Here is a 24,951-nt window from a genome sequence, read left to right on the forward strand (position 1 = left end):
AGGCCTAAGGAACCCAAATAAAACAGATTAAAAATAAGCACTTTTAAAATTTATTTGGTTGGTTTTTCAAGACAAGGTTTTTCTGTGTAGCCCTAGGCTCTCCTGGTCTGGCTTTATAGACCAGGCTAGCCTCAAACTCATAAAGATCCCCCTGCCTCTGCCTCCCCAAGTGCTGGGATTACAGGGGAAGTGAGTTTTGTAACAAGAGCTGTGGTGGTTTGCTATATAAGCCATGCTTGCTTAAATAAAGTTGAGCCTTGATAAGGACTTGTCTTGGCTCCATTCTTCATGTCTCTGTCCCCCTCAATCCATACTCCCGCTTTCAGAGACCCTGTTCAACTAGTCCCAATGGACAGGATGGGAGGGGACATTAATGTTTATATTTGTGTGTGTGTGTGTGTGTGTGTGTGTGCGCGCGTGCGCTCGTGCGTGTGTGCATGCACATTGCTAGGAATCAAACCCAGGACCTATACATGCTATACGAGTGTTCTACCACTGTGCTACATTCTCAACCCCCAAGTTTCCTATCTGAAGGGAAAAAAAAAATTGAATGTATATGCACAGAGAGACACAACACATTAGTAGAAGAGTACCCTAGGGGATTAGTGGAGGCACCTGGCTTGGGGAAGTCTGAGGATGAGAAGAATTCAGCTAGACAAAGGACTTCAACAATAGCTCAAATGATGAGATTCTGAAAGATGAGAATAGCGAATAGAAGTGTGGGGCACTTGACTCCCTGACTGCCTTTAAAAGTCAGAGTTCAGGGCCGAGGGGTCGAGCATGCGCACTTGCACACTTGTTCAGTCCAGCTCAGTGTCCTGCCCCTGAAAAAGTCTCACAGGAATCCCTAGAGCTCCTTTGAATACCAGACATTAAAGGCTGGTCCTCATGCAAATAGAGCTGCTTTTAACTTAATTTTATACTGATTTTGAGGTAGAACCTCACTACTCTACCACTGCTTGGCCAGGAACTCAACTTTGAAGACCAGGCTGGCCTTGAACTTACAACATTCCTTCTGCCTCTGGTTCTCCAGTGCTGGGATTATAGGAGTGTGAGACTGTCCGTGGCCTCATAACTGCTTTGAATGTAGTATTTTCTAAACAGCAAAGAGCACCAGGTCTGCACACTACAAAAGGATGGGGAAATAGTGGGTGTATGTATGGGTTTACTCGCTGTTTTCTACCCAGCCAGTGTCACTTGGAGATATCTTAGTACCTACAACCCATGACTTACAACCCAGCGCTAGAGGTTGGGTTAGGGAAATCCTGGTCCCATATGAACTGTGGGTATCTATGGAACCTAGTACAGCGTCACAAGCACCCAATATATTGTATACTGTTTTCTGTCTGTCTATTCTGATTATAATGCAAACTTCCAGGACAGAGGCTCTTGTGTATTTTGTTTGCTGCATTCACCCTGGTAACTATGGTAATGATGACTCAGCAAGAATCTACCCAACAAATATTCTCTTAGCTTCAAGACAGAACAAACACCTTAGTAGGGGCTGGGTAGATGGCTCAGCTCACAGCACTTGCTCCACAAGGTCCCCTGTAAACATTGGTGGGCACAGAGACCTGGCGCCATGCCCGCTTAGCAAGCTGGCCAGTGACTAACTTTAGTGGTGAGCTATGCGAACTCTGAAGCCCCTGTCTCAATGAGTAAGGTAGAAAATGATTGGAAAAGGGCTCCCTAGATTAAAGCTCCTTGAAGTTCTGCTCTGCTTTGGCAGGTTGCTGCCGCTCTGTGAGAGGATTACACACCCCCACCTACTATCACAGGATACGAGGAACCAAATTCAGGCTGAGTGAACCCCTAACCCCTAACACACACCCAGTTTAACATGTGTGCCTGTTGGGCTCTGTCTCCTTTCTGATGTTTACGAAACCTCACACTCCACTTCTGGTCGTCCTTCATCCAGGACCCAGACCTCATACTCCACCACTAGCCAGCAAGTAATGGGACTGAGTAATTTATGTGTATTGCTGTCGGCCAATGGTTAAGCATCATTCTCACTTCACATCTGGCATAGCAACCACAGTCTGTTCAGTAGAGTAAGGATTAAGGAGAAGTGTGAAAACCTATTAGAGGGAAGCGGAAGTTGTCCATATAAAGTCACTAGGAGGGCTCAGCGTGGTGGGATGCAGCTGTAATCTCAGCCCTGGGGCGGCTGATGAAAAGGCTGTGGAGTTCAAGGTTACATCCAACCACACAGTGAACTGGGAGCAGCCTGGGCTACTAAAGATCTTCTCCCAAAAGACAAACCTCACCAGATAGGAAATAAAGACAATTTAACTAGACAGGAAAATGAACACACTTACAAGCTTTAATAAATACACAACCCTTGGGAAGATCTTTAGGTTACTGGTATACTTTGATGATTGGCAAATCTGACCTTGAAATGAGTTGAAGAAGGTGACGATGTTGGGATGCTTCATCGTAGCCAAAAGAATCACTTCTTTCTCTGAAGCTTCTTGTTCCTGGGAGGGCATCCAAGTTACATTGAGAGGTGGCGTGTTTTAAAGAGGTAACTTGCATCCTGCTCACCCCCATCCAAATTCCCCAAAATGCTGCTGGCTTTAATGTCCCTTTTAAAACTTAGCTCTTGAAGGTGGGGCCACTGTGGGATGCTTCATATCTAACCAATGGTTTGTCAATGAAAATTATAGTCAGGAGAATCCTGGGGAGAGATTATCACACTAAAAATTGGAAAGTGGTTACGCTGGATGCACAACTGTATTCCCAGCCACCTGGAGGCTGAGATTACCCTGCAAATTACAAATAAAGCAGTAACTAGATTTTTAATCATTATCTAAGCTTGTCTATATAATGTAACCCAGACCTTGCCACACAAACAAAGGAGAGAGAGAAAGGAAGGAAGGAAGAAGGAAGGGAGGGTGGGTGGGTAGGAGGCCAAGGGGAAGAAGGAAAGGGGGAGGGGGAAGAGAGAGGGGGAAGGAGGAGGAGGGAAGAAAGACAAGGAAAGCACAGAGGTGGGTAGGTGAGAGATTTAGGTATCACAGCCTCTGTCCTTTGTTCAGTAGGAGGAGAGGAGACAGAGAAAATGAATGCAACACATATTCCTGGATCGGGTTTCAATGGGATGAAAGAAGACAGGGCCAACTGAGCCTTGAAATCCACAACCGTGAGAAAGACATTTGCTTTCACACTAGACTAACAACATGGGGGCTGGAGGGATGGCTCAGCGCTCGCTGCTTGTGCAGAAGGCCCAGGTTCAGTTCTTAGCGCCCTAATCAGGTAGCTTCCAACTGCTTGTAAATCAAGTTCAGGAGCTCTCAAAGCCCTGGGACCTCTGCAGGTGCTTGCATTCACATGGTGTACATCCACTCTCAAGAGCACACATATATATATACATATTTAATAAATAAATCTTTTTAAAAATCTAAGTATACCACTTTCAATTGTCAAAAAAACTGAACTTATTAACTTTACCTTTGCAAAACCGATCTCTTTTATGACACAGTGATGGCGTTCTGATTTGCCTTTAGCCAAGTATACCTTCCCAAAGGTGCCTTCCCCAATGACCTTAATCAGGTCAAATTTATCCATGGTTTCTGAGTTCACAGGTTCCTAAAATCAAGTAATAAACTTTTACTGCACGTTTCTTAAGACAACTAGCCAGCAGAAGATCAAGGAAAGGCAAGGAAACGGTTTGCTAAAGCTTTCCTCGCAGCTTTTGAGACAGTCACGGCTGTAGGTACAGCGTGGAAAAGAGGCTTGGTTGTTAATTCCAAGGTCGCGCTAGCTTGTAGCTCAGCTCTGTGATCTTAGATAAGGCATCACCTCACAAAAACTTTCTTCTCTAACTTCTGAGATGTCATATTACTTGTGTTTAAAGGAAAGACACCTCGTCCTCAGTACTTAGTGTCTCTAAAATGGTGGGAAGTCTAAAGGTGAGGCAAGCACAGTTCATGACTTACTGGGGAGCTGTTGCCCTCTACAGGGAACCCTGGGGATTGATTCGGTCGGTGTGAAGCCATTAAGAGGCAGTTTGGGTTTGGGTCTAGGGTACTACCTGCGCCATTCAAAGGTCCCTGGTCTCACACAACAAGGGGTTGCCGGTTGCCGCAAAGCCTCTGCATACACTTGTGTAAATGGAAAACTCCTTTCCCAATTAGAACCAAACGCTCAAATCTACCTAAGTATCTCCCCATGGTATTAACTAGGACCGGATTTCCTAGAATATAAATCAAAGCTTGATTGGATCTGGGGGACTTCCCTAGGAGTTGCTCCCCAGTTTGGGAAAACATCCTGTTACGGGCTGGATGACTGTCCTGACAACACGCTACAGGTGGAAATAGCACTTCCCTGTAGGTTGCTTTCCTTCTGTTTCCCTGTTACGCCACAGTTAGAGGCATAGTGGAGGTTTTCATTTTGCTGTATTGGGACTTGAACTCAGGACCACATTCATGCTAGGTAAGCGGTCCACCACTGGGTTTTATATCTAATTCTTTTGGGAGACTATTATTGAAGCAGGTCTAAGTCGTTCCGGTAGGGCTCCTCCTACAATGCAGGCTTCCAACGCCCTGGGTGGTCTACTGGGCAGGTCGTTTGCAAATAATTTCAAGTCAGTTAGGTACTACTAGGTCGTCAGAGGACGAAGCTGTAGGTATGTTGTGAGCTGCGGGTGGGGGTGGGGGAGCACAGGAAGGGACTGAAGGGACTGGGGAGGGACTAGACTTTGTAGCTTCTGTGTTGCCTTGGAAACCGACGCAGCCCGGGGAGCAGGCTTCCTAGGGGCTGCCCTAGTCTCCTCCTGCCTGGGATAGCTCCTGGAGAGCAAGCGCTGTGAGCGCTCAGCTTACCTGCTCAGCGGGGGTTTGGGGCAGAGAAGCTGGAAGTGTGTCCTAGAGGAACGCAGCTAAACCTCCGGAAGCTAGGGTAAGGCCACCCCCACCCCACCTGGCCCAAAGGGGGAGTCCGGGGAGTGGGCGGAGTGCTGGGCGGACTGGAGAGGACTGGTTGACAAGTGCTGGAGTGCTCTTGTTTCCAGTTGCCCTGGTAGGACAGATCCACAAAACAAGCAACAAGAACGCATTTTCACCCTCCTGCGTAAGGGGCATGTCCCATGAAAGTCTTCACTTACAAGTAAAGTGGGACAGAGGGGAGGACATCCTATTGGGGCTTTAGGTGGGAGAAGCATGGGAGAATGGGGAAACAGAAGGATCCAGAGGGTCCTAGAAACCTATAAGAAGAACATTATGACAGTCAGATCTGGGTCCAGGGGTCCTGCTCAAACTACGGCACCAGCCAAGGACAATACGTGCAGTAAACTTCGAACCCCTACCCAGATCTAGCCAATGGACAGGACATTCTCCACAGTTGGGTGGAGAGTGGAGACTGACTTTCACACGAATTCTGGTGCCACATATTTGACCACGTCCCCTGGATGGGGAGGCCTGATGGCACTCAGAGGAGGCTAGCAGGCTACCAAGAAGAGACTTGATACCCGATGAGCATATACAGGGGGAGGAGGTCCCCCTCAGTCACAGTCATAGGGGAGGGGAGTAAGGGGAAAATGGGAAGGAGGGAGGAATGGGAGGATACAAGGGATGAGGTAATTGAGATGTAATATGAATACATTAATAAAATATATTTTTTAAAAAACAAGTAAATCAGGAAAGCCAGGCGTGGTGGCGCACGCCTTTAATCCCTGCATTCAGGAGGCAGAGGCTGGTGGATCGCTGTGAGTTTGAGGCCTGCCTGGTTTACAAAAGTCTAGGACAGCCAAAGCTACACAGAGAAACCCTGTCTCGGAAAGCAAAAAAAGAAGATGGAGAAGGAGGAGGAGGAGGAGGAGGAGAAGAAGAAAAGAAAGAAAGGAGAAGAAGTAAATCAGAGGAGGAAAAATGAAGGAATGAGCTAAACCTCAAAGCAAGGCAAACACTTGTCTGAGAGGTTGGCAATCTGTAGCTGGTATCTGAGAGTGTGGTGCAAGGCCTGAGAATTGGTTTCTGTAGTGCAGAGCAGAGAGCAGGTAGAAACCACTTCCAGGACAAGAGTACTTTTCCAAAACTGCATGGTGGAAGATAAGTCAGACTGCCCTGTTGCAACTTCAGGTTCCAGAGTGTGTGGTGGGGTGGCCATTTCCCATAATTCTATGGGCAGCAGATTTTTTTTGAAGCCTTGGATGTGTTTATTGGCTGGACTATTGCACATGGGGTAGGGGAGTTGCTTTGGTTTGGTTGGTACATATATTCTCTGCTATCTGCCACCTATAGAAGTCTCCTATGAGTAAGAAATGTGTTGGTTTGGTTGTTGGGGGGGGATGACGCCTAGTGTTCAACTGTAACATACATTCCCAGGAGGGGGCATGTCTTCAGTGTTGCTGAGGGGTGCGAGAAGGAAACCTAGGCCTGCAAATGCACCCCTCTCAACCTAGCTCCATTTCCTACTGGCACATCAAGGTGCAATGGACTATCCATGGAAAATATACAAAATTTCAGGACGGTAAATACTAACACAAGAGCCATATCCAGCAGATTCTAAGACCTCCTGTGACCATTTCTTATCCCACCATTGTCCCCATCTCCCAAAAAGCCCCTCACTCCTCTAAAATGTACATTACTCCCTTTTCTCCTTTACTACATTCAACTTTCTGGAGCAGAATTTTATAACAATATAATTATTTATTTATTTATTTATTTATTTTGGTTTTTCAAGACAGGGTTTCTCTGCATAGCCTTGGCTGTCCAGGACTCACTTTGTAGACCAGGCTGGCCGCGAACTTACAGAGATCGACCTGCCTATGCCTCCCTGAGTGCTGGGATTACAGGCATGGGCCACCATTCCTGGACAACCTATGCCTTCTTGAACATGAAGCATCATCAGAAAAGTATCGAGCCTTCAAGGGGCTGGCGTAGGAAGGGTGAAGCCAACAACAGAAGCCACACACAAGCTCTATACTCTAGTTGCTAATGTGTTCCTCGAAGCATCAAGAGTGAATGAATGATTTGAACACCGCTCTGTATGTGTGCTTGTCTCAACTGAGCGGACGGCTACAAGCCATGTTTCTCACAGACAGGGAAAACAGACATAGCAAAGGAGCAAGAGGAGAAGCCTGAGTTAACATTATGATATTGGATTAGTCAGTGACCTCCTGGTCAGTGACCAGGATGCGCAGAATACACAGGTGCGCAGAACAGACAGGGCCCAGATACCCCAGGAGCAACCTGCGCACGCAGTGAGCACACACAGCACCCAGACGCTGGCTTCCAGCCCAGTGAGAAGAACCAGGCCTTCTTAGGAGGGAAAAAAAGGTTGATTCTAGGGCTGTAACAGAGAAGGTATAGGTTGATCCTGCTTCATCTTGTAGCAATTTAAAAGGACACGGATATGACAAAAGGGCACAGAAACCACCTGGGAAGAATTAAGTGGGCAAGCCAGTGAGTTGGTGCAACTTTGCGCTATCTGGATAGAAGAGGCAGGGCTTATAGCCTCCCAGCCTCAGTGAACAGACAGGGACAAGGAGGCTAGTTCCTACAATGGTGGGGAGCCCAGTGGATACTGAGTTAACTACTGATCAGGGCAAGCTGTGTCAATAGCACATCATGCTGAGAGCACATCCTCCCTGACAGGGCATGAAGAACACAGGCCTTACCTTTGTGATGATCCCTGGACACACCAAATTGAGGATAAAAACAATACACTCAACCAGAACTTGTTGGCTTTGCCTTTTCCAAACCTACTTTATTTGGGTTCTTTAAATGCTTATACCTCCCTTCCAACCCTAGACAGAATGAAAGAGGGTTAAGGGGAAGAGGGGAAGTAGATCTTGTTGGATTTAGTTCCAGGGAGCAATTCCCCTGGTGTGGTCAGCCGACCAGCAATTCCACCAAAGTTGCTGCTGGAACTTGGAGCAACCGGAACCCAGAGCCTCAGCCCAAGCCCAAAGCCTCAAAGCCTTCGCTGGAGCGGTTCTCTCTTGGAGAGTCTCGAAGTGGAGTGATGAACAGCCAAACCATAGGAAGACCCAAAAAATTCCAGCCTCCTGCTGTGGGTACAGATAGATAGATAGATAGATAGATAGATAGATAGATAGATAGATAGATAGATAGATAGATAGATAGAGATATAGATATAGATATCCTCTAGAGTCTATACTAGAATATGTTTCAGCTGGCAAAAACCAAGTCCCCCACAAAGTGGTTTGACTTCTAAGTGGATAAACATCCCCTGCTCCCCATCCCATACATGGGATCAAAACAAAACATGTTTATATCCACTATAAGAACGCTTAAAAATGGCAAGGAAAGATGGACTGATGTCAGAGAGACCCTGGGAGACTAACCCTGACCGCAAGACTAAATACAGGGAGCTGTACAGGTAGAAGTAGATTTAGACAGCAGCCTTCAAGTGCAGGGATAAACGAGAGCTAGGCTGTGGGGTAGCCGTGGCACACTTCCTGCCTAACATGCAGAAGGTCCTGGGTTTGATCCCCAGCCCTGGAAAAAGGGAGAGTTAAGCTGTAAAAAGCTACTTAAGAGGAGCAGGGTGTGGTGGTGTATGCCTTTAATCCAGGCGCTCGGGAGGCAGAGGCTGGTAGATCGCTGTAAGTTCCAGGCCAGCCTGGTCTACAAAGCGAGTTCAGGACAGCTAAGAATACACAGAGAAACCCTGTCTCAAAAAACAAAACAAAACAAAACAAAACAAAGCTACTTAGAGCCTGTGTTTCAGCAGATCCTGGTGAACAACCAGACTATAATTTCAACCCACTCTTCAACACACAGGGTCAGGAGAAGCCTTTTCCTTCTTTGGGGAAAGATTCTCCCGTCTCTAAAGTGTCATAGCATTAAATGAGGAGACCGAGCATCCAGCATGTATGTGCATGGTGCTCCACTTCACTGCATAACACTCGCCACTTGCTGACATCTGTGTGCCTCTTTGGCTGGATTCCTGCCTGGGGTCCAGGACTGAAATCCTCTGCCATCCCCTGACCTGTGGCGCTTTTGTAAATCCTATGAGGAACATTTAGGGCAGCTGGTGGTTGGTAAATACCACTGGAATCATCTTGAAGCATACCCAAACTGGGTATTTTTGAAAATTAGCACAAATCTTTATGTCACAACTTAATATATTTAGATCCTTAAAAACCTTTAGGAAATGTGAGTGTTACATAGTAATTGTGGATAACAACACACGGGTTGCTGTAACTGTGTTGGTCAGCGTTCCTATGAGGTAGGCACTGTTGTTCTCACTGTATAATTGAGAAAATTAGGGATCAGAGAAGTCAAGTCATTTCCTATTATCACATAGTTTGTGGCCAGCAGGCTAGCATTCCACAGCTCTTCCCTCAGAATGTGAGACATACAGCATCTGCTAGACCGCCCCTGTGCTAAAAACTCACAAGGGTTCTGGAATGCTCCTTAAGCTTGAGATACATTTTCTCAGCCTTCATCTCCATTTCCAGACATGGGTGGCAGCGTCTTCCCCACATGGCTCAGGCACATTCTTCGAGGAGTTTTCTATCACATACGTCTTGCCATCCTACTTGCTTCTTTAGTTCTGACACCCAATCAGGGTTTTCATCATCATCCTCAAAGTCCCTGGGAAAAAAACAATTTGCATGATAAGCCTCTGTGTTGCAGGATATTTGATCCCAATGTGATCCCTGAGATTCTGAACTGTAAAAACCTATATTTGAGTCCATTGTGGTCCCTGAGATTGTGAACTGTAAAAACCTGTCTTTTGTTTGGTGTGGTTGATCCCTAACCCACACCTTTAATCCAAGAGCTGTCTGTACACAGGATTTAATAAAGTTAAGCATTGCTGGGCGTGGAGGCACACGCCTTTAATCCCAGCACTTGGATTGATGTGAGTTCGAGGCCAGCCTGGTCTACAAAGTGAGTCCAGGATAGCCAAGGCTACACAGAGAGACCCAGTCTTGAAAACCCAAAATAAAATAAAATAAAAATTAAAAAATAAAGTTAAGCATAGGTCAAGAGGCAGAACAAGAAACCAACTGACAGGGATTAAAGAGTAGGAGGGACTTTAGGTCAGGGGATATTTAAAAAGTGTGTAGAACTAGAGGTCTTTAGCTTTAAGCTTTCAGCTCTTTGGCTCTTATCTCTCCATTCTTGAGCTCATCAACTCCTTGGTCTTTGGCCTTTTGGGCTTTGAGGCAGCAAGCCTTTGGTCTTGGGATTTTGGCTTTTTCCTCCTGAGCTAGTGAGCCTTTAGGATCTTTTCCATCAGGACATGAGCCGAGGAGGAAGGTCAGCTGGGTGCTTTCTCGGTCCCTCTGAGCTAGCAGGCTTTCACCCCAGCATCTGGCTCCTGAGTCTTTTATTGGTAAAAATAGACTGATCTGGGATTTTCAATTAAAAACTACACCTCTGTACTAGAGGCATGGTATGTATTTGTTGATGGGTTCACTATTCTACTGTAAATACACTATTTTAAAATTTTGAAAACTCAATTTTATAAAGTAATTGAATAGGAAAAAAGATTAGTTTTTTTTTAATAACCCTAAAGTATTATAAAATGAAAGCCAGATATGGTTGCACATGCATATAATCCCACCACTTGAAAGCAGATGCAGAGAAAACTCAGAAACAAAAATAAGTCCACGCTGAAAAGTACCATGTGCAGGATACAGTCGGGAATCCACGGTAAAATGTTAGCATTGTCTACCACACAGCAGCAAACGGAAGTGCTCATTTGGGATGGAAATGGCACAGTGCTTACTAAACCTGAAATTATTGCAGTATATATGACGTGGCCCATGCATACAGGCTCCATTCCCCCAATTAAAGCATTTAGGTCTGTTACAACGTACGTGTCTTCTTCATCCAGCCAAGGTTCAAATCTCTCCGGATCTAAACCGACAGGCTCATGATCACCATCGACACTGTCTGATGCTGTTTCTTCAGAAAGGGGACCTTTCAAGAGTCCTTCCGTACCTTCAGGGGAACAGCGACAGAACATGTGACGTTTTACCTATTTGTTTTTAAATGGGGTCTCACTATGCTGCCCAGGCTGGTCTTCCTCTCCAAATGTTAGGACTACAGGCAGGAGCTATAGTGCCCGGGGAAGGCAGGCCATTTAAATAGTATCAGAATGTGGATTAAGCTTTAAAGCAACACTGTCTCCAAGAGAGGGGAAAGATACACTAAAAATACAAGGAATCTAAACTGGGCGTGGTGGCACATGCCTTTAATCCCAGCAAGAGGCAGAGGCAGGTGGAACACTGGGAGTTCGAGGCCAGCCTGGTCTACAAAGTGAGTCCAGGACAGCCAAGGCTACACAGAGAAACCCTGTCTCAAAAGAAAAAACAAAGTCTGTATCATAGTCTAAGGAATTTGGGAAGATCCTGTCTCAAAATGGATAATAAAAAAGAGCTAAGGAGTTAGCTCAAGGCCTTATGCATGCTAAACAAAGCACCCCACTCCTGAGCTACACATCTGCCCTCTTTTTCTTTTTGAATCATAATCTATATTAGCCATTCAATAGCCATTCTTTAAATAAACAAATATAACTAAATTTCTCACAACATCATCAAAATCTGCCATGCCATTACAGGCTCTACTTGATATAATTTAACCTCAGATTCTAAGTAAGCAAGAAGAGTTGGGATTTGAATTATCAAAGTTATATGCATACACATACAATCCGTAAGTGCAGCCTTTGGCTTGAAGTCCTAAGGAAAATATTATAAGTGGTCTAACTTTAATGAAAATATATTTTAAAATTTAAAGACTAGATGGGCAGTGGTGGCACACACCTTTAATCCCAGCACAGGAGGCAGAGGCGGGTGGATCTTTGAATTCAAGACCATCCTGGTCTACAGAGTGAGTTCTAGGACAGCCAAGGCTACACAGAGAAACCCTATCACAAATAAGAAAATAACTCCTAAATATCCTTCATTTTAAGGCTCTATTTAATATAACAAAACTTAAATGTTGAGTTATCTCTAAGACAACTGTATATTTTCATGGCAAAACTAGCTGTTCTGGGCTTGGGGTACAGCTCCTCAGGCATAATAGCGAGGGTGTGGTCCCCAGCACCACCAACCATTTAAAAAGGACCCCTTTTCTAACATAGTGACTATTAAAATCAGGAAACAGAAATAAAATATCTATAACGGAAAAATTTAAACAGATTAAGACTGGCCATTAAAAAATTTAAAAATTAATTAAAAAATAATAAAATAATAAAAATAATTTTAAAAGACTAGCCATAAATGATTCAAGAATATCTGAAAGCACAAATTTGGAACTTTCGAGATTTACCTTCGTTTAATGTGTATGTTGTGTGTCCACACTTTATGTATGTACCACACGTGTGCCTGTGTACCAAAAAAGTACACTGGATCCATTAAAGCTGAATATGGCCACATGGGCACTGAATACCAAACCCTGGTCCTCTACAATTCAGGGTGCTCTTAACTCCTGAGGCATCTTTCCCGCCCCAGCTTTACAACTTTAAAGTCACAAAGATCTGTTTGGGGTAGAGGGAAAATGGGGTTACTTTATGCGCGCAGCTCCATTTTTGCCAAGGAACAGAATGTGCAGGCTGGATACACTAATGCGCATTAGTGTAAATCTACTGAAGATTATTAAGATGAAGGGCCTAGGGAGAGGCGGCTCGGCAGTTAAGAGCACTTGCTAGCCAGCCTGGTCCACAAAGTGTGTCTAGGACAGCCAAGGCTACTCGAAAAACCAGCCCCTCCCCGCCCCCCCCCCCCAAAAAAAACCAAACCAAAACCAAACCAAACAAAGAGCACTTGCTACTCTTCCAGAGGCCGTGCGTGCATTTGTTTCCCACACCTACATGGCGGCTCACAACAGCCTGTAACTGCAGATCCAGCAGATCTGAATCCCCCTTCTGTCCTCCCCAGGCCTCTGCACACACGGATATACGTTCACATGGACACAGACACATAAGTAAAAATAAATATTTTAAAAAGTCATTAAGATGGTCAACTTTATTCATATTTTACCATATGTTTAAAATCAAAGAATTCAACTGGGCATGATGGCCCACGCCTTTAATCCCAGCACTAGGGAGGCAGCGGCAGGTGGATCTCTGTGAGTTCGAGGCCAGCCTGGTCCACAAAGTGAGTCCAGGACAGCCAAGGCTACACAGAGAAACCCTGTTTCGAAAAACCAAAATAAATAAATAAATAAAATAATTCATATGATCATATAACAGGCTAACAGTACCTGGTCTCTGTATTGTGTAGGTTTGAAATGCAAGGCTGAGATCAGCATCCCTCAGCATTGACAGCAAGGCCTCAGGGGGCTCCCGGAGCCACTGCCTTCGGGTGTTATTTTCACTGTACTTTATTACAGAACCACCTAGTTGTAAAAGAGGGTCATTAGTACCAGGTTAAAAAAAGAAGAATTTCCGGACCCTAGCTTTCAGATCGTATTTACAGCAATGTCATTATATTTCACTCTCACTGAAAATCTACTTCACTCACCTCCATGAGAAGTGTCAAGTGTCCCTCGAGGACTGATATAAACTAAAACCCCAGCCTGGTTTTTCTACAGAGTGTTCTATAGTAAAATAATAATATTCAGTCTGGCTATGGTCTTCCCTATGTGCCCAAGGGCTCCAAGTTTTTGGATCTAAGCTATTTTTAAAAAGTTAAGTCTGGGAGCTGGGCATGGTGGTGCCCACCTTTAATCTTAGCACTTGGGAGGCAGAGACAGGCAGACCGCTGTGGGTTCGAGGCCATCCTGGTCTATAAAGTTAGTTCAGGATAGCCAGGGCTACAAAGAGAAACTCTGTCTCCAAAAAACCAAAATCAAAACCAAAACAAAACAAAACAAGTCTGGAGCCAGACATGGTGGCTCAAACCTTTAATTCTAGCACTAGGGAGGCAGAGGCAGGCAGATCGGACCACGAGTTTGAGAACAGCCTGGTCCAGGAATCAGCTTCAGGCCAGCCAAGGCTACACAGAGAAACCCTGCAACAAACAAACAAACAAGCAAACAAACAAACAGTAGTTCCGAGCACATGTTGCTCAGTTATGAGGGCCAGACTTCAGCTCCTGGCACACATACTGGGAAGCTCACAGCTGCATCTAACTCCAGCTCCAGGGGATCTGACACTCTCTTCTGGCTTCATACACATATGCACATGTTGTTACACAGACAGACACATGCACAGATAAAATTAAAATTAAAAAATAAAGGTTAAGTCTATATTGAACATGTTGACATATGCACCCAAACAGGGCAGTGTGGCAACTATATACATAGCATTTACGTCGCCTTACGTACAAATGGTCTAGAGGATGTGGGTGTTGCATGCATTTCACACGAGGCACTTGCGCACGCATGGACTTTAGTATCTGACACCAGACCCCAATGGACAGTGATGGTGCTAACCTCTGTCACCCTCTGCCGTGACGCTAGAGTTAAGGATGGGTGCTTTTCCCAAAGCTGCTAGCGCGGAACTGGGACCGTGTGTCTCCCACCGCTGCCGGTGAGGGCTTGCTGGAACGGTGCTCCTCTGGTCCTCTGATGAAGTCCCTGATTGTCAAATGTGGGAAAGGACCAAACGTCAACAGTGTCACTCTGTTTATTCTCCCACATCTACACATGGACGCATACAACAGGGCAGAAGTATGTCTTGTGTCCTTCAAATTCAGGTGTGTAGAAAGAGTCCTGTCCAGTCTTAGGAACAAAGGAAATGACCATCTAAATGACATCATGCAAAATGACAGCCCAATCCAGAATGACCTGCCAAAAGGGATGCATTCAATGTGCGTAGTTGACCTTTTGCGTGATGCACAGGAGTGAGCCTCCCATGGACTCATGCACACAAAGCTTGCTGTGCTGGTGACCTGGGGCTGGGACCTGAAGGAGATCTAAGGGTGACAGTGTGTGTGGGATGTGCAAATCAAAGGTTCATAGAAGCCGGATTCCTTCCGTGCATTACCACAACTAGTCATGCGTGCGGAGAGATTTCTTACTGGGAAAGCATATTAGTTCTGTAACAGTATAGGATCTGAAGAGCATTAGGTCTGACTGAAGCACCAACTAAAAAGCATGCACGGACAAGACCTAGGCCCCCTACACACATGTAGCTGATGGGCAGCTTGGTCTTCATGTGGGTCCTCTAGCAACTGGATGGGGGCGGGGCGCTGACTCTGACACGGACTCTTGCCTGCTGCCGTGTCTGGCCTCAGTGGAAGAGGATGCACTTAGTCCTGATGTGACTTGATGAACAGGGGTGGGCTGTTGTTATTGTTGGGGTTCCCCTTTTCTGAGGGGAAGAAGAGGGGGAATGGGGGAAGAAGATGGAAGGGTGGGTCTGGGAGGAGAGGAGGGAGAGGGCTGTGATCAGGACATAAAGTGAATATATAAATAAATGGGAAAAAAATGAGCTGTTAAAAAAAGGAAAAGAGGGCTGGAGAGATGGCTCAGTGGTTAAGAGCACCAGCTGCTCTTCCAAAGGTCCTGAGTTCAATTCCCAGCAACCACATGGTGGCTCACAACCATCCATAATGTGATCTGATGCCCTCTTCTGGCCTGGGGGTGTACATGAACATTCATACATTATATAAATCAATCTTTTTTAAAGGAAAAGAACATTAAGTCTGAAGTACCAAAATTAAAAATATTAGAAGACTATCTCTGATAAACAGTTCTAGTAACTTACACACTTAAAAAATAAGCTTCCCAGCCAGGTGTGGTGGCACATACCTTTAATCCCAGCACTTGGGAAGCAGAGGCAGGTGGATCACTATGAGTTCGAGGCCAGCCTGGTTTACAAAGTGAGTCCAGAGCAGCCAAAGCTACACAGGGAAACCCTGTCTCAAAAAACCCAAAACAAACAAACAAAAAACAAAACAAAACAAACAAAAAACCAAAATTAAAAAAAGAAAAATAAGCTTCCCAAAATTCTTACCCTTTATTTTAATTTTCTTAGGCTCAGATATCTTGGTTTCATCCAATATCTGTTCTCCATATTCTCTGATTATCTGAAATTTAAAATTGAGAATTTTTTGTGACGGGGTTTCTCTGTGAAGCCTTGCCTGTCCTGGACTCGCTTTGTAGACCAGGTTGGCCATGAACTCACAGAGATCTGCCTGCCTCTGCCTCTGAGTGCTGGGATTACAGGCATGCACAACTGCACTGGCTTAAAGTTGAGAATTTAAAGATGTGAAAAACACTTTTCTATACCCCAAGCAGGCTCAGAAATTATGGTCTCCCTGCCTGAGCCCACATAGCAGAGATTACTAGTTGGCATACCCAGACCTAGCTACAGAAAAACACACCATAATGCCACATAATTATCACAGCTTCTCAGCACAAGATCACTAGAAGCTTAAAAGTAAGCATGAAGGTAAGTATAATCCTAGCTGCTTGTGGGGCTGAGACCAGTTTGAGACCCAAAATCCATAGCCCAAGTTTGATCCTTAGGGGAAAACAAAGTCAAATAACAGCATAACTTAAACAGTGAGGCCAACATGTGCCTAGCAACACATCTGGAGGGACCAGCAAACAGAAGCTGTGATGCTCGCTAGGCTCCGCCCATCACACCTGAAGGTCTAGATTCCATCCCAGCACAGGATGTAACAGTTACTGGTGTTGCCAGCCAGTGGTGCCGCATGTCTTTAATCCCAGCACTCCGGAGGCAGAGGCAGGTGGATCTTTGTGAGTTCGAGGCCAGCCTGGTCTACAAAGCAAGTCTAGGACAGCTAAGGCTACACAGAGAAACCCTGTCTTGAAAAACAAAAAACAAAACAGAACAAAACAAACAAACAAACAAAAAACCAGTTACTGGTATCAGCAGTAAGAGGAGAAGAGGGAAAGGATGCTCAGCCATTCCAAACATACTTCGGAATTATGTTTTTATAAGTGTGTATGATGAATAAATTATGCTTAAAAGATAACCATTTTGGGGCTGGTGAGATGGCTCAATGGTTAAGAGCAGCTGCTGCGAAGCCTGGTAACTGGAGTTTGATCAGGAGACTCAACTAAAGATGGGAGGAGCGAGCCAGGCCGTCTGCTGACATCTCCATGCCCACCTTTCCACGCTAGATTCGATGAACGATGAACGACGCTGTCGTCCTACCTGAGGGGACAAGCACTTCAGGACGAGCGGGGCCAGGCTGCCTCTGCAGAGCAGGGTAGTGGCGGACGGCCGGTGCGAAGGGTTCCTTTTCAGCATCTGCTTGACAAGGCATTGAAGCTTATAGGAATACAGGGCTGGCAGAGGCTGGATGGGCCCCTGACATATTTTCAGGATAAGGTTTTTCCAACTATTTGCCTGAAACTGAAAAGTAGAAATGACACTTTTAAAAATCAGATACATGGGGGCCGAAGAGATGGCTCAGAGGTTTAGAGCACTGGCTGAATTCCAGAGGTCCTGAGTTCAATTCCCAGCAACTACACGGTGGCTCACAATCAACATTATAGTGATCTGATGCCCTCTTCTGGCATGCAGGTGTACTAGTAGGCAAAGCACTGTATACAGAATAAAATATTTAAAAAAAAAATCAGATACATGGAAAGAAAATATAAAAACAGGAAATATCAGCTGAAGCAAAGTCACATTTTCATTACGTTGTTTCCATTCTGGAAAGGTACCTGCTGACAGGCCCCTTTCCTTCTAAAGATGTCCTTAAGGACAGGTCACAGCCTCCTGTTTTGGAGGACATGGACACATGGTGTCTATCAGTGTCTGCTCTGGCACCTGATCGGTACGAGTCCGGCAAGGGCAAACGTGGGGTGGCATCAGACAACCGGGGTTCCCTACTTGGGCTGCACTTCAGAATCCTCTGGTTTTAAAACTCAAACTCAAAACCTCGCTGGAGATTCAAAAGAGTTCTTTAAACTATTCTCGTTTTTAAAACATGTTTTTTAAAAAAATATTTTAAAATATTGTTTAAGGTGTGTGTGTGTGTGTGTGTGTGTGTGTGTGTGTGTGTGTGTGTGAACAACAGAATGTCCAAGTACCCACAAGGACAAGATGAACAAGATCACCAAGCACTGGAGTTAGAGACAGCTGGGTGCTAAGAACTGAACTTGAGTCCTCTGTGAGACCATCGAGTGCTCTTAGCCACTGACCTATCTCTCCAGCCCCTAAAAATATTTATGCCATTGCCCCGCCTCAGGCTTTATTTTTTGAGACAGAGTCTCCTACAGTTTAGTAGACTCGTCACCTGAACAAGAAATAAACAGAGAAACACAATTACATGGCATCATACATCAAATGGACCGAACTTATCTATAGACTATGCAGCCAAAGAGAAAGAGGACAATTCACAGGCATGGTTGATGTGGGAGAGCCCAGCACGCCAGGCAGCTCCTCCACGGTGCCTTCCGGGCCTCCCTTTATGATGGGCTGTGACTGTACGATGGAACAAACCCTTTCCTCCCAAATTCGGTTTCGGTCAGTGCTCTATCAGAGCAACGGAAACAAAGCGAATACACTAAGTGTGCAGTAGCCCATGACCACAGACGAACTCTTCAGTACATCCCTTAACAACCGGAGCCAGGGACTCTCAGCAGTTATGTGCTTACAGCATTGTTTACAATAGAAAGAACACACAAACAACCAGCCACCCCATGGACAGTAAGTCAGTACGCAGAACAGTGCATATATACAATGGAATATTACTCATTTGTTAAAAGGAATGGAATCCCGGCACACGCTACAACATAGAAAATATTGGGAATCAGGAAAAAAAAAAGGGACAAATTGGGGCTGCAGAGGTTAAGGGTAGTTGTTGCTCTTGCAGAGGACCTAGATTTCCAGCACCCACATGGGGATTCACGACCATCCGTAACCCCAGTTCCAGACTACCTAACACCCTTTTCTGGACACCAGGCACACATGTGGTCCACATACATACAAGCAAAACAGTCATATATATAAAATAAATGAATCTTAAAAAACACAAAAACAAATACTATAGAATTGTATTACATGAAATATATAGAACACACAACCATAGAGACAGAAACCCTGGAAGTTACCCCAAGCTGCGGCAGAAAGGAACACAAAGCAATGATTTCCTAATAAAGAGTTTCTGTTTTGTGTGATGGAAAGGCCCTGAAAATGGACAGTAATATAGGACATAATATCATGAATATAATTAATCAATATAATTAATGTAATTAAGGAGTGCCGTAAATGTAGTTGACCGAATTAATACTGTGAATGTAATCAGTGAATATCACAAATGTAATTAATGAATATCATCAATATTATTCATTCCACAGGATTGTGAACTTAAATGGTTAGAATGGCAAATATTGTGGGGGTTCACACCCCAAAAAAGAAAAGCTACATAAAGAATCACAGAATAGTAGACATTTCCTTTTGGTGCAGAACTACAGAGTGACTGAACACAGAGATAAACAACGGGAACAAATGGAAACTGTTAAATCAAGTTCTTCCTTGGGAAGTGAACCCCAGGTCAAGCCTGTCACACCCCTCAGGACTTGGGACATGACAAGTGGCCATCTGGTCTGGCATTATACTTACTGGATGCTTCAGGGCGCAGAGTTCATACAGAATGCACCCCAAGGACCAGATGTCACTACAAGCATGAAGAGACAGTACAGCAACAGTTAGGAGTTATCACGGCAAAACATGCATTTTCTTTTCTTTTTATTACATTTGTGTGTGACACACACACACACACACACACACACACACACACACACACACACACGAGCTACAGGGTATATGTGGAGGTTAGAGAACAAGTCCCGAGAGTCTGTTCTCTCCTTCCACTATGTATGTCTTGGAGACTGAACTCAGGACTCAAGCTTGGTGGTAAATGCTTTACCCACTAACCAATCTCATTGGGCCTACATTTTATGATACCCTTCCAGGTTTAGCCTGGCCCCGCAATCAGTGCCCCAGCTACTCTGGCCACCCCCTCTGCACAGCAACAAACCTCTAAGTGTCCTCCAGGACGCACTGTCTGCCCCAGCTAACAGGTCCATCCCATGCCATGCCCAACCATTCCACCCAGAAATACCCAAACTACCCCTGTTTGCAGGGGACATGATAGAGACATTAGCGATCTCAAAAAGTCTACCAGAAAACTTCTAGATATATGAATTCAGGACTATGGTAGGACACAGGATCAACTTGCACAAACCAATAACTTTCCTGTACACCATGAACAAACATACAGAGGAGATCATGGACATACCCCATTCACACTGACCTCAAAGAAAACACAATACCTAAGAAACTTAAGCGACGTAGTGAAGGATTTCCACAAGGAAAACTTTAACCTCTGAAGAGAGAGATAAGAAAGACACCAGAAAGATATCCCATGCTCATGGATTGGTAGAACTAATATTGTAAGAAATGGTCATTTCACCAAAAGTTATTTACAGATTCAATGCAGTCCAAACTCCACATCTCATTCTTTACAAACATAATTTTAAAAACCTATCTTATTCATATGGAATCACAAAAGACCTCAGACAGCCAAAACAATCCTGAACAAAATGAACCATGCTGGAAGGATTACAATTTCAGATCTTGTACACCAGGCTGGCCTGGAACTCACAGCGATCAACCTGTCTCTGCCTCCCCAGTGCTGGGATGAAAGGAGTGCGCCACCACTCCCGGCTGCAATTTCAGATCTTAAGCTGTAGAGGAATTTTAATTCAGAACATGGCTGCTCTGGCAAGAGATCACATCCAAAGATCTTCTAAGTCTGTGTGATCTGGCTGGAATACAAACACACCTTTAATCCAGGAGACAGAGGCAGACGGATCTGAGTTCAAGGCTGGTATGGAGCAAGTTTCTGGTAAAGAAAAGCTTAGGTTCAGGTGTGATGGCACATGCTCTTAATCCCAAACTATGAAGGTAAAGTTAGTTTGTAGAAGGAACCGCCCATGTTTGAAAGTGATGTCTAATTGACTGGGAGAAAAAGTGATGAATCAGAGAAAGATTTTACAGAACTTTCTCTGTCCAACTCCCAGGAGAAGAGAGAGGAAAGGGAAGCTACTTAAGGGAGCAACACAGAGAATGAGAAGACAAGGCAGTTTTCCTGGGAGAGTTTTACAGAAAGGGGTTGAATGAGAGAACAAGCTGGACACAGGGGAAGACAAACGAGACGGAGAATGAGAAGGAGCCAGGAGATGAGAAAAGATTTCCGGAGTTAGTCTGAGGCCAAGCAGAGCAATTGAGAGGCGGAGAGAGAAGCCAGACTAAGTTAGTCAGCTGGGAGAGGAGTTTGATCCAGAACAGCTGAGTTGAACCAGCCAGCCCAGTGAGAAGAAGAAAAGGTGAGCTCATTAAGAGACAACAACTGAAACAGACAAATAAAAGTTTCTTTTATATTAAGCTGTATTTTTAGCATCCTGGTAACAAAACCAGTACAGTACTGGCACAGACATGTAGCCCAATGGAACAAAAGTGACCTAAACATGAACACATGTAACTTCAGCCACTTAATATCTGGCAAAGATGCCAATGGAGAAATGACAACATCGTCAACAAGTGGAAACCTGGATGTCCACATGCAAAAGAATGAAATCAGACCCATATGTATCACCTTGTAAACAAACTAAATGTGAAACCTGTAACACTGAAACTGCTAGGAGAAAAAAAAAAAAAACAACCGAGGCAGTACCCTGCATGATAAAGGTACAGGTGAGGACTTTCTGACTAAGACTCCATCTGCCCAAGGATTAAGGCAACAGCTGACAAGTGGGACTTCATAAAACTAAAGCTTCTGTATAAATAAAGAAAATCAACCAAGTGATGAGAAAGCCCACAGAATGGGACAGAATCTTTCCCAGTTATACATCTGACAGAGGACTAACATCAAGAATATATACAGAATTCAAAAAGAAAAAAACCCAGGTAGGTATGGTGGTGCACGCCTGTAATCCCAACACTTGGGAGGCAGAGGCAGGCAGATCTCTGTGAGTTTGAGGCCAGCCTGGTCTATAAAGTTAGTCCAGGACAGCCGGGGCTACCCAGAGAAACCCTGTCTCGAAAAACCAAACCAACCAACCAACCAAAAACAAAAACCTAAAAATGGGACCGTAAATGAACAGAGTTCTCAAGGGATGAAAAAATGACTACAATATACTCCTCAAATTTTTCATTCTCCCTATTAATTAAGAACAAAGAAAATCAAAACAATTTGAGATTTTGTCTTACCCCAGTTAGAATAGCAAAAGTCAACATTACAACCAATATCAAATGCTGGGGTGGGAGGTGCAGGGAAAAAGGTTTCTTTTTTTTTTTTAATTTGTTTATTATTATGTATACAGCGTTCTGTCTGCATGTACACTTGCACACCAGAAGAAGGCATTAGAACACGTTACAGATGGTTAGGAACCACCATGTGGTTGCTGGGAATTGAACTCAGGACCTCTGGAAGAGCAGCCAGTGCTCTTAACCTCTGAGCCATCTCTCCAGCCCCCGGAAAAAGGATTCTTATTTACTGTTGGGGGGATTGCAAACAGGTGCTGGCACTATAGAAATCAGTGTGCATGATGCTCAAAAAGCTAAAAATAAATCAACTATAGGATGCAGGTGTGTGTGTGTGTGTGTGTGTGTGTGTGTGTGTGTGTGCGCGCACGCGCACGTACATGCGCACATGTGTGCATGCATATATACATGTAACAATTAATGAAAAGAAGCAAGGAAGGTTGTATGGGAGAGTTTGGAGGAATGAAAGGGAAGGCGAAAATGATGTAATTATGTTATAGTCTCAAAAAATAAAAGAAGGGCTGGAGAGGCGGCTCAGAGGTTAAGAGCACTGCCTGCTCTTCCAGAGGTCATAAGTTCAATTCCCAGCAACCACATGGCAGCTCACAACCATCTATAATGTGATCTGATGCCTTCTTCTGGCATATAGGTGTACATGCAGATATACATTTTTTAAAAGAAAAAATATGAAAGAAAAAAATTAAACATACAAGGAATAAGTTTTCCAAAACTCCAGATAATCGCAGTGCCCAGAGGGTAGAACAGATAGGTCCACAGAGGCTCAGCTAGTGTAACCTTCCTGATGAGTGCCAAAGCAATGAGAAACTCCATCTCAACAAAAAGGTGGACAGGCCTGAGGAATGACACCAAAGCTTGTCCCATATGCAGAGACGTGCACACATGTGCACATGCACCTGAATAGATATGCACATCCATGCACACACACACAGAGAGAGAGAGAGACAGAGGCAGAGACAGAGACAGAGACAGAGAGACAGAGAGAAATACGTATGTATTACTGTGTGGAGAAATGAATATGAGACAATACAAGTGAAAAAAAAAAACCCAAAATGCCAAATGTATGTGGAATCTATCAACTGGTAAATCCCAATTAAACAGTGCTGCAGCTCCGCTGTCAGGAGGTGATTTCAGAGGGCCTGGAGCACTCAGTGCCTCAGTGGCTAAGAGCACTGGCTGCTCTTATAGATGATCCAGGTACACAGTGGAGCCCAACAGGGTCTGACACCCTCTTCTGGTCTCTGTAGGTACTGGGCATACATGTGGTGTACAGACATGTATGCGGGCAAAACATGCATACACACAAAACATTTTAGATAAGAGCTGGGCATAGTGGTGCACACATGTATTCCCAGCACTTGGGAGGCAGAGTCAGGTGGAATCTCTGAGTTCAAGGCCAGGCTGGTCTGCAGAGCAAGTCCAGGTTATCAGCCAAAGCTACACGGAGAAACCCCATGTTGAAAAATGATGACAATGATGAACAAGAAGAACAAGAACAAGAAAAGAAGAAGAGGAGGAGGAGGAAGAGGAAGGAGGAGGAGGAAAAAGAGGAAGAGGAAGAAGGAGGAGGAGGAAGAAGAGGAAGAGGAAGAGGAGGAGGAGGAGGAGGAGAAAGCAGAGCTGGGAAGGTGGCTCAGCAGGTAAAAACAGTTGCTCCACAAGCTTAGCCACATGATTTTGATCAAGTGCACATGAAACCTGCACATAAAAATGTCAGATGAATATATTTGTAATGTCAGCACTCCTACCTCAAGACAGGAAGTGAAATAGCACTGGCTGGAAGCCTTGGGGCCAGCTAGCCTGGAATATGCAGTGTATCGGCAGGAACACAAAACACATAGACCTTTAGCAAGGCGGGAGAAACAACTTCCAAAAGATTGTCCTCTGACTTCCATACACGGGCCATGGCACATGTATACACGTATACACAAACATACACACACACACATTTTTTTCTTTTTCTTTCTTTCTTTTTGTTTTTGTTTGTTTGTTTGTTTGTTTGTTCGTTTGTTCGTTTGTTTGTTTTTCAAGACAGGGTTTCTCTGTGTAGCCTTGGCTGTCCTGGACTCACTTTGTAGACAACGCTGGCCTGGAACTCACAGTGATCCACCTGCATCTGTGTCCCAAGTGGTGGGATTGAAGGCGTGCACTGCCACCACCCGGCTAACACACACACACACACACCAAATGTTTAAAGCAGGTGAGCTCCATGTATCTGCACCAGATTGCAAGCTAGCAGCCAACCTTATCCAAACAAGGACACTGCTTACCTTTTATTGTTATAAGGCAGGTTTTCCCAGATTTCTGGAGGCACGTAATAAGGGGTCCCCACGTATGTGCATGCAAAGGCCATGGGGCTGAAACCACAGACAGGCAAAGTGACTCCAAAGCTCTTCTGAAAATGGCTCTTCTGATCTCTGACACTAAGTAGGAGAGATACATACCTGGAGAGAAGACGGGCCGAGCCAAAATCACCCAATTTCACCTTTCCGTTTTGGGTGAGGAAGACATTCTGCATTGAAAAAGAAGAACGTAGATTATTGGCACAGCCATATCCACTGGAAATGGCAAGAGCCACGAAGCTAGCAAGCTGCTGGGCACAGTTGCAGCAAAGCTGAGCCAAATGCTGTTATCACTGTCACTCTGTCTCTAACTTCTGGGTTTTGGTCTCTGCGTGTTGCATCCTTGGGTCTTTCTGCATTATGACTCATTTTATGGCTTTTCCTGAGAAAATTATGTCTGAGGCATTTTAGGAAAAAT

General features: G+C 44.7%; 2 protein-coding genes and 1 long non-coding RNA gene across 9 annotated transcripts in view; 1 reads left to right on the forward strand and 2 right to left on the reverse strand.

Annotated features, from left to right (window-relative positions):
* Positions 1–5,469, reverse strand: part of NEK5 (NIMA related kinase 5) — a 41,463-nt gene extending 35,994 nt beyond the window's left edge. For 2 of the 3 annotated variants that reach the window (XM_084759303.1, XM_084759305.1), the window contains exons 1-3: positions 4,824–5,469; positions 3,451–3,588; positions 2,393–2,477 (exon numbers count right to left, since the gene is read on the reverse strand). In XM_084759303.1, coding sequence (XP_084615429.1) covers positions 2,393–2,477; positions 3,451–3,567 — 202 coding nt within the window. In that variant the 5' untranslated portion in view covers positions 3,568–3,588; positions 4,824–5,469. The remainder of the gene's footprint in view (positions 1–2,392; positions 2,478–3,450; positions 3,589–4,823) is intronic. The other variant, XM_084759304.1, reaches the window with a different exon arrangement.
* LOC311584729 overlaps positions 3,595–24,951 on the forward strand; it is a 29,735-nt gene continuing 8,378 nt past the window's right edge. Inside the window, exon 1 of the long non-coding RNA XR_014774983.1 lies at positions 3,595–4,899. This is a non-coding gene — a long non-coding RNA (uncharacterized lncRNA). The remainder of the gene's footprint in view (positions 4,900–24,951) is intronic.
* The window catches only part of NEK3 (NIMA related kinase 3), a 30,712-nt gene continuing 13,374 nt past the window's right edge, over positions 7,614–24,951 (reverse strand). For 3 of the 5 annotated variants that reach the window (XM_084759310.1, XM_084759309.1, XM_084759308.1), the window contains exons 6-14: positions 24,636–24,703; positions 24,462–24,548; positions 19,468–19,522; positions 17,050–17,250; positions 15,880–15,952; positions 14,355–14,498; positions 13,182–13,316; positions 10,796–10,919; positions 9,072–9,563 (exon numbers count right to left, since the gene is read on the reverse strand). In XM_084759310.1, the coding sequence (XP_084615436.1) occupies positions 9,458–9,563; positions 10,796–10,919; positions 13,182–13,316; positions 14,355–14,498; positions 15,880–15,952; positions 17,050–17,250; positions 19,468–19,522; positions 24,462–24,548; positions 24,636–24,703 (993 nt within the window). In that variant the 3' untranslated portion in view covers positions 9,072–9,457. The other 2 variants (XR_014774978.1, XR_014774979.1) reach the window with 2 other exon arrangements.

This window comes from Acomys minous (assembly GCF_964271855.1).
Source record: "Acomys minous genome assembly, chromosome: 15".
Lineage (NCBI taxonomy): Eukaryota > Metazoa > Chordata > Mammalia > Rodentia > Muridae > Acomys > Acomys minous.